This window comes from Drosophila rhopaloa, unplaced genomic scaffold (assembly GCF_018152115.1).
Source record: "Drosophila rhopaloa isolate 14029-0021.01 unplaced genomic scaffold, ASM1815211v1 contig_3, whole genome shotgun sequence".
Classification (NCBI taxonomy): Eukaryota; Metazoa; Arthropoda; class Insecta; order Diptera; family Drosophilidae; genus Drosophila; species Drosophila rhopaloa.
The window spans coordinates 17278778-17296904 of record NW_025335123.1 but is presented as its reverse complement, the minus strand read 5'-3'; the positions used below and the strand labels follow the sequence as shown (position 1 = coordinate 17296904).

The 18127-nt window shown below is 38.7% G+C and overlaps 1 protein-coding gene and 1 long non-coding RNA gene across 3 annotated transcripts in view; one reads left to right on the top strand and one right to left on the bottom strand.

Annotated features, from left to right (window-relative positions):
* The first annotated feature begins 2587 nt into the window (after positions 1–2587).
* On the top strand, positions 2588–3774 carry LOC123037982. The gene is made up of 2 exons (XR_006417704.1): positions 2588–2940; positions 2998–3774. It is a non-coding gene; the product is annotated as an uncharacterized LOC123037982 (long non-coding RNA).
* A 2213-nt stretch (positions 3775–5987) lies between these two features.
* Positions 5988–18127, bottom strand: part of LOC108051121 — a 54469-nt gene continuing 42329 nt past the window's right edge. For both annotated transcript variants that reach the window (XM_017133099.2, XM_017133100.2), the window contains 5 exons: positions 14387–14543; positions 13817–13954; positions 8413–8672; positions 8144–8236; positions 5988–6498 (listed from right to left, as the gene is read on the bottom strand). In XM_017133099.2, coding sequence (XP_016988588.1) covers positions 6394–6498; positions 8144–8236; positions 8413–8672; positions 13817–13954; positions 14387–14543 — 753 coding nt within the window. In that variant the 3' untranslated portion in view covers positions 5988–6393. The remainder of the gene's footprint in view (positions 6499–8143; positions 8237–8412; positions 8673–13816; positions 13955–14386; positions 14544–18127) is intronic.

Below are 18127 nucleotides of genomic sequence, written 5' to 3'. Positions count from 1 at the left end.
GGCACTTTCCGGTTTCGCCAGCTGTGGAGAAGTTGCTCTACGAAGAAGTTAACCGAATGATTAAGCTCGGTGTGATTGAGGAGTCTGATAGTCCTTGGTCTTCGCCGGTTGTGTTGGTGCAGAAGCCAGGAAAGGTGCGCCTTTGCCTTGATAGTAGAAAAGTGAACGCCGTTACAAAAAGGGACGCATATCCTTTACCACAAATAGATGCAATACTTAGTCGTCTTCCCAAAGCTAACTTCATTTCTAGTCTCGACCTCAAAGATGCCTATTGGCAAATCCCTTTAGATCCGTCGTCGCGCGATAAAACTGCCTTTACAATCCCGGGGAAGCCACTATACCAATTTAAAGTCATGCCTTTCGGCCTTACGAACGCTTCCCAGACGATGACTAGATTAATGGACAAGGTGATACCGGCTGAACTCATTAACGAAGTTTTTGTATATCTTGATGATTTGCTCATTGTCTCAGATAGTTTTGAGAGTCATTTAAGCGTTTTGAGTTCCGTTGCTAGCCACATAAAGGCTGCTGGGTTAACGTTGAACGTGGAGAAAAGCAAATTTTGTGTAAAAAGCGTCAGGTATTTGGGCCACATTGTAGGAGAAGGGGTAGTGCGGACGGACCCAGATAAAATATCGGCAATGACGGATTTTCCATTGCCTAGGACGCTAAAATCATTGAGAAGATTTCTTGGAATGGTCGGGTGGTACCGAAAATTCATCAGCAATTTTGCAGCCGTGTCAGCACCCTTGACGGATCTTTTGAAGCCCAGGCAGAAATTTATAATGACTCCTGAAGGTGAGGAAGCATTTAAGAAATTAAAGGAAATGCTGTGTTCGGCCCCAGTTCTGCGTAGCCCAGATTTTAGCCAGCCATTTTATATTCATTGCGATGCCAGTAATTCCGGAGTAGGAGGGGTTTTAGTGCAGAAATCGGAGAGTGGCGAAGAATGTCCGATAGCATTTGTCTCGAAAAAATTGAACAAAGCGCAGAAGTCTTACACGGTCAGCGAAAAAGAGTGTTTGGCTGCAATAATATGCATAAAACGGTTTCGGGCATATGTTGAGGGTCATGATTTCACAGTCATCACGGACCACGCGTCTCTCAAGTGGCTAATGTCGCAGACAGATCTGCATTCTAGGCTTGCTCGGTGGGCATTGAAACTCCAGGGTTTCAATTTTAAAATTGAGCATAGAAGCGGTAAGCTCAATGTAGTTCCTGACGCCTTGTCCCGGGTCAATGAAGAAGAGATAGCAGCCGTAGATGCCAGTCATGGATTATTGGTTGATCTCGAATCCAAGCACTTTAGCGATCCCGACTATGTCGATCTAGCCGAGAAAATTATAGCCAACGGAAACAGTCTGCCCGATTTAAAAGTAGCGGATGGATTTATATATAGAAAAACGGAACACTTGTCTGGGGATCCGATTCACGATAATTTTTGTTGGAAGCTGTGGATTCCTATGGGACTGGTGCCCGACGTGCTCAAAAATGCACATGATGATCCTTTAGCTTCACATGGGGGTGTTCATAAAACGTTGGAGAGGCTAAGAAGGTATTACTATTGGCCACGACTGGTGAAGGACGTGAAGGAGTATATTCAGGCGTGCGAGATATGTAAAATGACTAAGGCTCCAAATTGTATATTAAGACCACCAATGGGAAAAGCTCCAGAGTCTGCAAGGCCTTTTCAGAAATTATACGTCGACTTTTTGGGTCCGTATCCCCGATCAAGGAGCGGAAACATAGGAATATTTATTGTGCTAGATCACTACAGCAAGTTTGTGTTTCTGAAGGCAGTGAAAAAACTAACAGCTGACGTAGTAGTTAAATATATGCAGCAAGACCTATTCCATACTTTTGGTGTCCCAGAGACTGTAATTTCAGATAATGGGTCACAATTTAAGTCGGATGCCTTCCAGAAACTCTTAAGAGAGTACCAGATATCTCATACTCGCACTGCTGTTTACTCGCCCCAAGCTAATGCGTCAGAGCGGGTAAATCGTTCAGTGATTGCTGCCATACGATCGTATGTGCGTAGCGACCAAAAGGATTGGGATGAGCAGCTAAGCAGCATTTGCTGTGCTCTCAGGTCAGCAGTTCACTCAAGTTTAGGGACTTCACCTTACTATATGATTTTTGGACAACATTTCATTTCAACTGGTGCCACGTATAAGTTGCTAAGAGCTCTCAATTTGCTCGAAGATAGATCGTTGGCATTCTCAAAGGAAGATTCTCTAGAACTTGTCCGCAGTAAAGCGTTAGAGGTGATGAAAAAACAGTTTGAAAAGAATGAGAATAGGTATAATTTGCGGTCAAGAGAAGTATCTTTTAGGGAAGGTCAAGAGGTCTATCGAAGAAACTTCAAACAGAGCAATTTCGCAGCTGGTTATAATGCGAAATTGGGTCCAGCTTTCGTGAAAGCAAGAGTAAAGAAAAGGATTGGGCAAGCTTATTATGATCTCGAGGACCTACAGGGGCATGATGTGGGCAGGTTCCATGCAAAGGATATTAAACAGTAGCCTCGCAAGCTGTGGTGTTCTCAGCCTTGGAGTATTTGCCCCTAGTCTGATCTTGATGGGGGGTATTTTTGTAGCGCTTGCTCGGAAAAAAAGATACTTTTCTAGCGCCATCTGTTGGATGTTGGAGAGAAGGTATTGCGTTGCCACTAGAGTTGATAAGAGACTAGTAGATATCGGTAGGATAGCCGCGAGAGAGCAACAGTGGCAAGTGTCAACTGTCTCCGCTTTCACCCTGAATTCGATCTGGGGTTACCGCCACTTTTCCGGCGGCGTGTTCTTTCTTTTCCGTTTGGCAGCAGCAGAGTGAAGTCGAGAGTTCGCAGTGACTAAATTAAAATTCGAAAGTACACGCGAGTGATCTCACTTTAGTGCCGAAGGGAAGGAGTTAAACAATTTGGCTTTGAGCCGCATAAAAAGGGTGAGATGAAAAACAAGCGAGTTTATAGGCAGGTGATTATTTTTGGGGGTTTTATAGGCCACCGTTGGATTGATGTTCGAAGGCCGCAAAGTAAAATAAAGGCGAGTTCGATCGAGACGAACGGGCGCCCGCGCAGTTCACATAACGAGCGAGCAACCTCCACGCCAGATATTCAACTCGGAACAACAGCGCACAAGGAAGGGCGAAACGAAGTGTCTATTCATATTTCCATCTTTAATCATCCCCATTATCCGGTGTGTCAGCCCCAAATTTCATAAGCCAGAAAAGTGAGCTAGGCGCCGTCTGACCATCGAGCCGTTTAATCGAGGCGAACTAAACACAGGTTCGATCGAACCGATTTATCAGTTTCTCTTTGCTCGGAGTGCGCATGCGACGTCGCGGCTACGGTCTGTGCTTTTAAAAGTAATTCTCGGGGAGTTAGAAAGACCATACTTAGGCCAAGAAAATCCTCGCCGTTTCGGCCAAATCCCGGTCGGAAGGGTTATCGGAGTACTCGCCACGGATAAGCGGGAAGTTTAGGTTTAAAATTCGGTTTAAGTTATGTAATAAGTGTTCGTTCGTCAAAAGTAGAGGAAAAAATTTGATTTTATTTTGTTCGGTGAAAGTGTGGTTTGGGGATAAATTCCTATTCATATCCCAGAGAAGGTAGTGCTGATGCCATCAGAAGGTCTTCACGGGCTGTACATTCCGCTTTTTATTTAATTCCTGATTTAAAAAATATATATGTCTCTGTGAGTGTGTTTCCCTTATTCAACCTTATTTAGCCATCGTCAACGAGGAAAGCGCTTTCGTCGGTGGATGGACATAAGTGTGGTGAGTTTTTAAAAAGAAAATCTATACAAAATCTTATAAGAAAAGTCAAAAGAAATAACTTAAAGTCTATAATGCTAACCTAAAAGAAAAAAACGAATATGGAGAAATAGAGAAACAAAAAAAATTGCTACACTCAGAAAAAAAGTAAAGTAAATTAGATTGAATTCAGATTGAACTAAAAGCTGTTTATGAATATCGTGATGCATCCTTCAGTTTAAAGGGTGAAAATAAAGTTAAAGTCAAAATTGGATTAGAAACAAATTAAATAAAATATGAAGATTTTTCTCTCGAGTGATATGATCCCCATGCCTCAGTTAACCATGTTAGCATCAACCAACAAGTTTTTTTAATTGCCTTACATACCCATTATTTGCCATATTTTAACTTATATATATATATATTTATTGTTTATATTTATTTATTTATTTTATGCATGTCTTTTTACGGTTTAATTTAAGAAATGGTTTATATATCTAGCAGTTAATAAAATTTTATAATGTTTTGCTAAGGTGAAAAGTGGCCGCAGCTAGCGTTGTCTTATAATGTAGAGTAGCACTTGTTAAAGGGGTCGCTCAGGCTGTTAAGCGCTGAGGATATGAGCGACCATTGGTAGGGTGGGCAAGACCAGGACCTCCACAACATCCAGGGAGGCGAAAAGGAGAAGTCAGCCAAAATGGGAAAGTAGGGAATATAAAGTGATGATTTAATGTGTGTGTTTCTCTAACCCGGTTTCAGTTTGGTGATGCACGCGAGTATCTAGTTATTATTAGGGAAGGCATTCCGAGGTAACAGCAAGACCATCACACCCATAGCCGAAGAGCCAGAGCCGGATATATTTTTTCGCGTGCGCTGGTATCTCGAGACAACATCCAGCCTGATTTGTATTAACAAGTGTAGCGGTTCGTTACAATGCATATTACACTTTTTGGCCACCGTCTTTTTGCTCTGCCTTTATTTCAGCAAAATGTCTGGCGCTGATGCCGCGCGGCAATCAAGGCATCTGCATCACCAAAACACACTTGATGGGCTCTGTCTTGCATGCCGCCGCCTCAGCTCACAACGCAAGAGAGTTAACAAAAAATTATGGCATTATGGAACCCTAATCTTTAAGTTTGTTGTTATTCCTTTCAGTGCATTATCAGTGGTTTTTGCTAATTTTAATTTTTAAACATTAAACAAAATTATCGCATACTTTTGAGTTACTTGAAAAAGAGTCATGTCAAGATTTTTTTAGAAAAAAAAGCTGTGAAGGCAACTCGTTTGGAAATTTTTAAACGAGTTCAACAAGGTATGGCATTCCATAATTGGACAATTAGTTGCAATGCTATCCTAAAAATACTGATATTTTTTATCAAAATATGATTAAAAATCCAATTGACATTTTTCATAAGGGGTAACCCCATGTTTTTTTTTGAAAATTTTGCAAAAAAAGCTGTGAATGCAGTTCGATTGGAAATTTTGCTACGAGTTCAACAAGGTATGACATTCCATTATTGGACAATTATTGGCATTGTGATCGTAAAAATACTGATATTTTTGAGCGAAAAATGGTAAAATCCCATTTTTTACATATTTCGTGAGGTTTTCATCATGATTTTTCTCAAAAATTTTACAAAAAAATCTGTGAACGCCACTCGATTAGAAATTTTGTTACGAATTCAACAAGGTATGGCATTCCATTATTTCACAATTAGTTGCATTGCTATCGTAAAAATACTGAGGGAAAATTATGACTTTTTGGTTAAAAATCACATTGTTCATAAGGGGTTTTTTGCGAAATGAAATTTTTCAGCTGTGAATGCCAACCGATTCAACATTTTATAACGCATTCAACGAGGTAACGTTCCAACATTTGACCATTATTCCCAGGGATATAAGCTTTTTATTTTACCCCGAAATGACAGCCACTGTGGGGTAAATGCAAACTTGACAAGTTTTGCCCCCAGTTTTCCTTCAACCTTTTCCTCCAGATGCTTTTGCAAGTGTGTTTGTGTGTGTCCTTGGGTGTGGGTGTGTTTATTTGGCGGAGTCGAGCGTCAAGACTTCGCTGGAACGCTAATGTGGCTTTTGTTGATTCTGCTCTCCAATCCAAAGTCTCTCACAACCCCTCGTAATGCGCTTGGTATTTATTATTATTTTTACCGGCGCTTTTGGCATTAGCCTGCCAAATTATTTGGAAATTCTGTTTAAACAAGACCGTTAGGTTGATTTTTTTCGCATCTATATTTAATGCTGCCTTCGATATACAATATTTGAAATATTTGCTTAAAACGTAATGCTTAAAAATGGATGGAATGATGTAACATAGTTGTGGGTCTGGGCGATATAATCAGTTTTACATAGTTTAAGACTACAAATTTAGCAAAAAATGGTAAAAGAAACCACAAACATGATTACGAGTCAAAAATCTATCATGCAAACATATTCGTTCAGGAATTATACATTAATTTTTTTGTTTAGTTTATTATTTTAGTTTATGTGTAGATCAGTCTGTGTGCAAGCACTGCTAAACGAAAATCTCTAAATAAAAAAAATGTTCAATATAAATAATAATAGTTAATATATAGCTATCCAAAAAAATAATAAATCGTGTGTTGAGTTGAGTTGGTTTTTCGAATTTCAGGCCAGGCAGAAGAGCTTCCTCCAGAACGAGGGCGTGGGCGGCAGGGTGGTGGGCACGAGGCCCTCCCAAATGGCTGTGTCGAACACATCCTTGACTTTGTCCTGCGAACGAAATAATAACGTTATTAATCACTGCTTAATTAAATCAATAAATCCCCACAAAAACTTCCCGTTTTGCTACACTAATTACTACCATTGTCCAGTTGATATGTGCCAAATTAAATATTGTATTCATAATTAACCAACTGTTGGCGCATTTATTTAATAGCTGGTTAAATGGCAAAGTTACCTTATTTACTGATTTTTGTATGGATAACTTACTGATTTTTGTTTTGTGTAGTTTTAATGTAGCACTCGATAACAAGCAAAACTTTGTAGTTATTAATTATTAGCAAATTAGGTTGCGAAAACAAAACAGTCAATAGCGATGGCTAAATTTGTATTGTTTGTCAGTCTCATGTAGCACATATTTAAATCTCTTTGTAGCATTAAAAAAATCGTACTTTTAATTAATTGATTAACTGTATTTCAATTATTTATCTAACAATTTCTGTGTTATCCAAATATTGGTATATATTTTCGACTAATTTTTAACCACCTTATTCAAATTGTATTCTCTAGTTGTTTCGTATCTATTTCTGAGCCCCTAAAGATCAAATCCCTGAAGTTTTTCCAACAAATGTGGACAGGATTTCCCGCCGGCGGCAATGCAACTTAATCGCGATGTTATATATGTCTTATTTTCCAGCAACTAGCGAAGCACTTGCACAACAAATTGTCACCATCATCGTCGACAACCGTCATCATCGTCATCATCATCATCATTATTATTATTATTATCCTCATCATCATCTGGTTGGTGGTGCCAAGTGCTTTATAATTTGTTGCAATCGCTTCATCTTCGCTGTCGACTTCTTTTGTGGATTCACACTGGAGGTGCTGGGGGGCGGTGCGACGAAGGGGGCGTGGCAGAAGCTGCTACCTTCGGGGAAATTCACGCAGAGTGCAATGCACGGCTGACAGGAGCGACGGCATTCAGTCGGAAGTGTTGGGGCAAACAAGAAGATTCCCATTCCCCAGCCGTATATATGTATATAAAACCCCCCTCCTCCCCTCCTCCATCACTCTCAACCGCACAATTATGATTATTGTGTGTCTGTGTGTGTTTTCATGCAATGTGACAAGGCGACTCAAAAGGATAAAAAGCGACCAGGAGCACGACGAGCTGCCTCCCGCAGGAGAACGCCTCCTTTTGGCTGCAGAATTTAGCCAGGCATTCCTTTTTTTAGGGGCTTTTTTAACCAAATACCCTATAGCTTATAGTTTTTCCCTGATACGTTTTAATTTAATTTATAGAAAAAACCGCAATAGCTTTCTAAATAAAATCAGATCATTAATATATAGCTTTTATCATTTAATTAAAGGTAATTGAAGAAAAAACCGCCATCTAAGTTTCATATATTTGTGCGTTAATTAAATTTCAGGAAAAATTTAATTTACCCCACTAAACTTGTCTTTAAGAATATTTAGTTTATTTCTTTTAGGTGGTATATTTTATTCCACACACATTTCTAACCGAAGGGACCTCAATTTATTTTTTCTAGTGTTTACACGAGACAGCGGCAATGAAGTCGGAGACCCAGAGCAATGACTTGTCTGCCTTTTGGCTTTAATTAATATAAGGTCCTCCCTTCCACCCAATTTTTTTTACCATTTTGCCCGCCCTTTGGCCATGGATTGTACTCACCTGTGTGGCTGACGAAGTCTCAATGTATTTTGCGCCAATTGTTGTTGCCAAATCCCAGGCGTCTGCATATGAAATTGCTTTCTCGCCATTTGTCTGCAGGCAAACAAAAAAAGGAAATAAGGAAACGTTAGCTTCGGGGCAGATGAAATCAAATAAGAATTTCATAAATATTTGAATCGGAGCCAGATAAATAATGATAAGGCCGCCCCCGCAAGGAGCAGAAAGCAGAAAGCAGGGGCATTAATAAATCAGCTCAAATCAAGGCTCACCTGCAGCTTGTTAAGGACATTGGGGCTGGTGCGAAGATCGGCCTGGGTGCCAACCAAAATCAGGGCGGCCTTGGTCTTGGCGAACTTGGGCGCCCACTTGGCCTTGATGGCCCGAAACGATTCCGGCTTCACCACCGAGAAGCAGAGCAGGAAGACGTCGCTGTCCGGATAGCAGAGCTCCCTCAGCGGATCCAAGGTGTCCTGGCCGGCGGTATCACAGAGCGTCAGGTGCACCGGACTCTCGTTCACATTGACATCGGCTGTGGGTGGAGAAAAAAAAAAATTCATTTAAATGCATCCTCGTTTCGCCAGAAAGCATTGATATAGTCTAAAAGGCCATTAAAAATATATTACAAAATTTAAGAATATTATAAACTTTAAAAGTAAAGAAAGCATATGCTGTCATAAAATCTTTGTTTAAATCTCGTTATTATTATGAAAGTAAAAATAAAAGTAAATTTTTGAAAATATTTTTTATATAGATTTATAAATATTTTTCCTATTTCGATTAATTAATATTGCAAAGCAGGTAAAATATATTAAATTACGTCCACATTGCTTTAAAATAAACCTTATTTGGCATTGTAATGGAATCCAAGGTGTGCCATTTTCTACATTTTTCCTTTTGATTTGCTTTAATTTGCCAAACGAATCAATCAATTGATTTGTGTGTCTGCGTGGGCCCATCACTTTGGCCTGATTTCGGTTCTGTTTAATTACAAAATATGTAAATTACTCCCATTCTGAGCTCTTTCCCTTTTGCACAATGTGATTGCATTTTGTTGTCGGAATTTAATTTAATTTAAAATGCTTTACCAATCCTTTTGTTGTCCCCTCCACGCAGGTGCACATTTTTGGCATTGCACAAAGCACATGGCACACTAGAACACCCACACACACACACAGCTACAGATAGTTATCGTGGACACTCACACAAACGCACGACAGGTGGCACTTCCAATCACACAGAAATAAAAGGCCAACACACAGACAAGCTGGGAAATTGGAGATGCCAGAATTTGCCCATTCATTCGGCTCTCTATTTTCATTTCTAAGCTGCATTAGCTTTATAATCTTGGTTATAAAAAGCACTACCTAAATTATATATCCCTGATAATCTCGAAACTCGTTACCAAAATGATGTGAAAACTTTTTATAAAGTATTTTGCCTTTTTTAATGTCAAAATTAAATCTCAACGGACTTGCGCCCCAAAAGTATGCTGTAAAAATTTGTCCATCTATGCTATTAAAATTTGTAAAGTTATCATTTCAAAGTGTTTTTTTAAAGAGATTTATTTGTTATTTCAAGTCGTTAAAAATCTTCAATTAAAATCACTTGAAGACTTGTCTAAAAGTGTACTGCGAGCAAAATTCATTACATTGTTGTTTAGGCATATAATAAATCATGATTGATTTTTGTGGCTTTTCTCATTATTATTATGTTATCCTAGAAATCATAAACTTCATTGTGGTAAACTAATTTGCAGCCTCAATTTTCAACGAAAGCCAGAAACACTAATAGCAAATAAAAAAGGGAAACCGATATAAAATAATCTAAACCCTACAAGTTTGGTTTTTCAGCAGTCTTTTTCGTCAGTTAATTAATATTTGTTTTTTCAGCACATAAATGTTTGCCGAGCGGATCGCTTGCTGCTTACTGATACTGTTTAATTACATCCAACATTGCATTGATGCCATTTTGCCCACAACTTGAACTAAACTGGAAAAGCGTCATGAAAATGAAAATGTGGGCGTGGAGCATCAACAATGAAACGCTGGCAAGTGAATTAGTAAAGCGCTTGGCAGGGAAACTCCTCATTTTCCACCCATTTTCTGCCACCTCCCATGTGTGCAAAGAACATTCATATTTAAGCGCAAGCGAAAATGATTTGAATGATGCTCAGGAGAGTGACGAAGGGGCTGCGATGTTTGCGGAGTCCACACTCGGAAATATTTTCTAATGAATTATCATTTCATTAGGTTTTATATTAAGACTTCAAGAAACCATAATTTAATATTCTTAGCAAATTTTCAAATATTTAATATTTTCAAATGGCTTTTAATTAAATTATGAATGTCTTCTGTGGCCTAACGATAATAATTTCAGTATTTGGTATTTGAAAATAGAAAAGCTCACTGGGTAAATTAATAAAATATTCAAGAATAAATATAACCCCTAAAAAACATCTGCTGAATGTTACGATATGAAATGATTTTCACATGTATATTAAACCAATAGGTGACCAATTACTATCTATCAATTTAATATGACTTGTTAATTGTTTTCTCTGTGCAGAGACTTTGGCATGGTTGGTTTTTGCACGCCCTGCCAAGCAGATTTGACCTCGCGTTCGCTGCCAGCCCCGGAGTGTGTCCATGTCCTATCTAAAAGTTAATCATGGCAACCTTTCATTCAATGCAGCCTCCTCCGACTGTTTGGCCTGCGTAAATAAAGTTGCCGGGCTGCCCTGCTCGGGGATTTTTAATCAGCCTGCCGCATGCAGCACGTAGTACCAGGCTGCCGGTTGCTCGTTGCAGGTTGCAGGTTTCAGCTTTCAGGTGCAGCGAAGGTCGCCAGACCCGTGGCTCTGGGGCTCATGTAAAATAAATTTAATTTGTGCAGCGCATGAAATTCATGAATACATTTGAGGGCACCCCAAAAACCGAAGGCCTGACGCTGATGTGACTTCATCTGTGGTCTAAAACGCCCCCGCTTTTTTTTTTTGGTTTAATGGAGCTTAACAAAAAACGTTCACCTCATTTCATTTGGTGAATTTTCTGGCCCACGGACTTCACTCTTTTGAGAGAAAAACCAAGAATTTTTCTCTCAAAAGAGTGGTTTCCTTAAATGTTTGAATACAACCTTTGTGCTAAATACTTTTCTGCCTATTTTCCAGTGACCTTAAACTCCTTAGATTTCTTTCACTAACTACTCTTCCCTAGGCTGATCTTTTTATAATCTCTTTTTAAATATCCCAATTTTCTGATGGCCCATTTCAGCTGGCTAAAATAAAAATAAATATTCCAATCACTTCACCCATTTCGTTGTGCAATTTCCTTGAACCTCCTCATTGTTGCTTTATTAGTTGCCCGTATTTCTTGGCTATTTCGGCTGCCAAAAAGTGTAAAAGTGGAAATCAATGCCGGAATACACAAGGCGCATTCAATGGCATTCCCTTTGCTTTTCACAAAAGGGAAATTGTTTGCCAGCTCAGCTGAAAATCGCTTTACGCGAAGGAGAACAAAAACAGTGAAGTGAAGTGAAGCGAAGTGAGGGCGAGCGATTCTCTTGAGGGTGGAGGGGGGTAAGGAAAAGCCAGACAATGGCGAAGGTCGGGACAAAAGGCGAACATCGTTAGCGGTTGAGGATGGAACCCAACCAACCAACTCAAGAACAACCAATCCACATGTGTGTGTGCTCGTGTGTTTGTGTGCAAGTGAGCAATTGTGTAATTGTGAGCCAGAAAGGCAGCTTCCTTTTCGCCGCCTTTCCTGCTGACTCAACCTTATTGACACCTAATTGAGTCGGAGTCCCGTGCTCCTTTCCCATCTGTCACAGATTGAGGGATATATATGGTGCGGCCGGAGCTCCATCACTCAGGCAATTAACAATTACGACTTCCTGTGTCTTCTTAAGAGGGGGGCAGTGGGGTAAAAAATAAAGAAGGAAATTGCAACAATTTGACGCACTTAGAGCAAGTCAATTAGCCAACCTCCTGCCTTAATTAGTTCCAAAACTTATGCCTAATGGCCGAACTATGCCAAAGCATAGCACAAGTGCACATTCAGGAAAACGACGGAAAAGCTAGAAAAGCTGGAAAAGCTGGAAAAGGGACTGCAGATTCCACGGAATGTGCGCCGGGCATAGTTGAGAGCCAGCCATGACTGGTATTCACAGACCCCCTCAAATTGTTTCTAAAAGCCTCGCTGACTATGGGGGGGAACACGCGGCGTATGCGTAATTTCATTCTTAACAAACGACAACGGGACAAAAGGACATCGAGGCGAGCAGCTGGTGTTGGCGACCCCTGGCCAAACCAAAAAAAAAATATAAAGAGGAAGTGACATTCCAAGCATTTTAGGCGAATGAAATGTTTCGCATACAAGACTCCCACTCTAAACACACAAAAAATAAAGCTTGCAATCCCAGCATTTTGCCCCTCAAAAAAAGGGGCTTCAATTAGCAGGACACGAAAACAGCAACGAACGAGTCTAGGATATTTTTTCCTGATATGCAAAAATGTCGAACAACAATTTTGTATTAGATAACAACCAAAAAACAGTGACTACCAAATATGAGAATTTTAATTTACAACGCAAAATAGCCTTTCAAGCTTTTCTTCTATTTACAATTCATGCAATTCAAATATTTGTCAACAAATAATATTTTATTGACCAATAATAAAAGAATTATCTGTTAAATAAAAATAAATATCAGAAACTGTAATTTTACCTAAAATCTTTTGTAAAGCCTTTTTATCTTTTTTTATCATAATTAAAAAAAAACCTTTACAAAATACCAGGTAAAAGGTGAAAATTCGCCTGCCATTCACTGTACTACACCTAGTTGAATCTGTTGAATTATTCCACGATTATCTGCAGGGCGAATTTGGCCAGGACGTACTCCCTTTTTCCACACTTACACACATACGAACACCGAATGGCTGAGTGGCAGCAGGCAACCAAAATTGTTGGCCCCAAACCGAGCGTGCAGAGAAGTGCAAATTCATGCAAAATTTTATTAAAATCAGCCCCATGGGGCTGGTGAGGGGTTAAACTGGCTGCTGCCGGCTGTCTCGAGTGCCAGACAGACGATGGTTAAGGGTTAAGAGGGAAGAGGCAAGAGGCAAGAGGGCCAAGGGCTAAGCATAATTCAATCAATTGCTTATGGCAAGAGGAGGAACAAAAAAAAGCAAGCCCGAAACAAAGTCAAGTTTTCACATTTTGTGCTTCTGTTGAATAACCGCAAATTTCAATTTTCCGTTCATTAAAATTCGTGAATAGCACAAAACACACACTCGACAAATGCCAAAGTAGTGAAAGTCAAATGAGGTCCAGGGAGCTGAAGCAGTATCCAAAAACTGTAACCCCACAATTCCCACAGAAATTCAGAATCCAAATAATTTTCGCCCACTTGCGTCCTCCATTGGCACATCCTTCACATGGAAAAGCAAGAGCGGAAAACTCGGTAAAGATTTCACAAATTGGTTTTCAACAAAATGAAAAATTCATATACGTGCCGAGAGCAGCCAGCCCAATCCAACCCGAATTCTTGATTCTCGCCTTTAATCGAAACGAAGGCTGTGAAGGTCGAGAACGAAATAAGGAGAGAAAAAAAAGCAGGAATGGAAACCTGTTGAAAGGCGCCGTTAACGCGACGGATAAAACTGCCTACTCCACTCACCATTATAAATGTCTGAGGCCGTGGGTATGTGTTCGGGATTGAAGCGGTTCTCCAGATACGACAGGATCAGATTCGTCTTGCCCACAGCTCCATCGCCCACCAGGACGCACTTGATCGAGGGCTGCGAAGGGGTGACAGCTGCAAATAAAATATAAGTTAATTAGTTCAAATTGTGTCGTAATTATTGGTACATTTCAGGGAAATTACACTATAACTTCATTGTTTCTTAATATACATCCGTATAGAGATAGTAACGATGGAAAAATCAGTAAAACGAGAGCATCGAAACCAAAATAAAGAATATTACATTTTTGAAAAAGCTGCAAGGGTATTTAAACTTCGGGGTATTTAATATTTTTGTTTCACCGACTTTAATGCTTTAAAATTACTATTTTATTAGTTTTTGAAGTCTGCATGAAGTTTTAATATTTGTAAGCATTATCTCTATTAATATTTAATTTTCAAATAATTTGCTTAATAAAATACCTAATAATTAAAAGTCTCTTTCTCAAGAAATCCTTCCCCATCTGTGATGCAATTGGAAAGGCCTTCAAATTCCCAAAAACTCACCCTTTTTGCCACCCTTTTTGGCCGTTGTTGCGGCCTCAGCTGTTGCTGTTGTTGTGGCTGCTGTTGCTGCGGTTGTCTTCTTTGATTTACGCTTACGCAGTAAGAATTTGGAGCCCTTGCCGCTGCTGGCGGCACTGGTGTCGCTCAGCGATTGTTGCTGCAAAAGAGAAAAGAACAAACCACAACAAAAATATTAAGATGAAAACCAAAGTTAAATACAAATTTATGGTTGATAAAATCACTTAGAAGTATGAAAATATATAGATGCAGTCTGAAAACTGGCAACATTTCACTCGGATGCATTTAGATTTCCATCAAAATTTGATTATTCCGAGCCGCATTGCGCATACGCCTGGTGTGCCTAAGAAATTTGCCAAGAGTGGCAATTAAATAATGAAAGCCAACAGATTGAAGCAGCTGTGTGTGAGTGTGTGTGTATGTGTGTGGGTCGTATAGGTGTTAGGATGGAGGTAAGCAGTGTGGGGTGGGGGTGTGAACTAATGCCTAGCGCGACACTTTTGCCTCGCCCGACTAATTTAATATGCACATATAAATTAGCCAGGAAGACAGCAGATGCTCTGCGGGGCGGAGAAAGCGGCAGATGAAGAGGGAAAAAGGTGGAGAAAGGAGGAGGGTGGAGGAGAAAGAAAATAACTGACAGACGAATAAAAATAGCTGCAACACAGGAATAGAAGACATTTTGTTGATTTCTCACATTGCGTATACGCCACCGACCGACAGTCAAAACGGCCTTCTGCACTCATCACTTTAGTTGGAATTTACCTCGCCATCCTGTCCTCTTAATTGTTTGAGTCTGGTATTCGTGCATTTACTATCTTTTTTGTATCCTTTTTTTAACACAAATACTCTTAATAAACAAATAAAATAAATTCATTAACTGATTTATTGTAAAATTGCAAAGAGTTGTTTTGTTTTTCCCCTTTATTTCATTAATTACTTTTGAGTTTTCTCCTTAAAAAACTTCTTTCTTACTTCTCCTCATCTGAATTTAGTTTCTGAATTTTAAATTCATTAATTCTCAATGTACCATTAAGCTTTTATTTTTTTCTGGTTTTTATTTGGTAAACAATTATAAAGCTAGCCGAGTGAGTAAATATTCTGTATGTTTGATTTATTCAGTGAACAGAGAAAGGGCAAATACAGTTTAAACGCTTTTTTTTAATAATTTAATTTACGAGCAACAGTTTGCAAATATTACTATTTTCTTGTTGTTGTTGATTAAATAAAATTGTTTAATGGTCAGAAAAATCAGCACTTGAATAAATTTTGCCAATGGAGGCCCAAAACTGGGGTATTGACTTAAAGATACCGATTATACATTTGTTAATTGAAAAATACGAAACCCTTTGAATAAAACATTTTAGCTTTGAAATAGATAGTATAGTAAATAGTTAAGTACACAAACAGAGATGTTTCTGTATTTATATGTATATTTTGTTTTATAATTTTTCAACGAATGTACACACCCCAGTTAAGTTTTTCCGCTTAAACAAATCGCTGAATCTGAAATGTTCTTAAAGTGGCACTACATATTTTTTCTATAATTTCATTATATTTAACTTTATTTATTTATTGAAGCAGCGCAATAAATTATACCACAATAAAGTAATCTAAAAAATGGATTACATTTTTGCGGAGTAAATGAATTTGTGTTTAAAGCTTTAATGCTGCATTCCGTTGTTTTGTTAATGGGTTAATATAAGCTGCCAATTTGCGAGCACTTACTTCACGAAATTGCTACTTATCAATCATTGTACAATTGCCAATTGCAAGTTAACATATCGCCGAATGGAAAAGCCTGGGAAAGCACGTGTGTTGGTGCCTTCCTGTATTCTCAATATTGTTCCCGTTCAATTGGGAAAACATATTTGCCAGACGCTATCTAAATCAATATCTAAATTGCACTGCGTTTTGTCGTTGTCAACTCGAGAAGGTCTCTCCTTTTGCTCGCCATTTTCCTCTTCAGAGTTTTCCATCCTTCGGTTGCCATTTTCCGCTTGTTAGGCGATAATATCGCATACAAGCACACGAAAGTGAAACTTAAAGTTGGAGTGGGTTTTTTGGGGGAAAATAAAGAGCTCAAAATAAAAATACACACAATCGATAGCACTAAAGCCAAAAAGGTTTGACCTTTTAGCGAAATTGAAAAGAATTGTTATACAATCAGTCAATCTGGCAATTAACCTTTAAATAACAAATTACTACTCGCTAGTCCTGCCATTATTTCACTAATTTTCCTATACATTCTTCTTTATGGCCATAATTTAACGCCTGTCCTCGAGGCTTTGATCAAACTTTTCCGGAACATTATTCACAGCTCTCAATCAACATAAAAAAAAAATGGCAAGTAGGACTTAGGCCCCCCCACTTTCCAATTAAATTAAAACGTCTGTCTCAGGGTCTCTTCTTTCACTTAACTTCCTCCTTAAGATGACTAAAAATAATTCCTTAATTTTTTGGCCATTTTTTGGTACACAAACCCGAAAGTCAAAGCCAAGTTGTGCTTCTCTTGACAGCAACTTTGCTCGCAGCCAAAAGAAGGAAACTTTGCCATGTGCGTCTTAAACTAAGTAAGCCCTCAAAACGTTAAGGGCCGGGGCCATGTCAAAAAACTTTACTCCTGGTCTTTTGGTCATCGTAAATATGCAACTTTTTAATAATTTCATTCGGCCATCGCCCCTTTTATGCTGAAAATACTTATGTACTGATAATTTTCGTTTCGAAATGCTACCAACATTTTTTGTGCGTTAAAAGTTTGTCGCCTTAACCCTTGACTTTCAATGTCCCGCGGGGACCTCAAGTTGAGTCCAATAATTGTTGAAAAAATATTGGCTGCCTCTCTGCGGGTTGGCAATGTAAATAATAAATTTTTTAACCGAAAAACTTTTTTTCCCGGCTGCTCTTGGCACACATAGTTGGGCGGGTTTTAAGAAAAGTCCTGCGGAGACAAGAAATAACTTCAGAGAGCGGCAATTGCAGCAACAATAACGATTAAATAAATCAAAACTGGGGAACAGAGATCTTCTTCTAGAAACCAACTGAAAGTTGAGTGTTTTTTCCCGGAAAAGGGAAGCGACTGTTGGCTTTATTTAAAAAGTTCCATCATCACAAAGTTAACCACCCAAAAGTAACCAATAAAATTACTTAAAGTATCAGCAGCCAAAAGGGAATATATTCACAAACACGTTACAATACGTAATGAAAGTGTAACAAATGTCTAGAAGCTCAGTGATTATTTAAACCTCTTTTCAAAATAGCGGCTTTACAATAATTAATATTTGACAGTTAGAATTATAAAATGACCATTGAACTGCATTTTTAAATTTGATTAACTTGTAAATATTCATGGCCACTAAATAAAGGAAAACAAATTCAATAGCCTTTAAACAACCAATCAAAAAATATACTGAAGCGAGGATAAAGACAAATATATATGGGCTAACTTGTAACCTTTCGGCCAACATTCATGTTGTCATCCTGCCTTTCTTGGCCATTAAAAGTTTTTGTTTTGGCCAGCATGTAAATCATGCTTAAAATACAAGGACGAGTTCACTTCAGGTGGGTGGAGGGCAGAAAACTTGAAAAATGGGTCAAAGTTTTACTATACATGCGAGAGAAAAAAAAGAGAAGTATTCCAAATATATTGTTATTTTTATTGTTTTTTTTTTTTTTTTTAAAAAAAATTCTCAAAATGTAAGCAAACTGTTGACAGCCACCGCA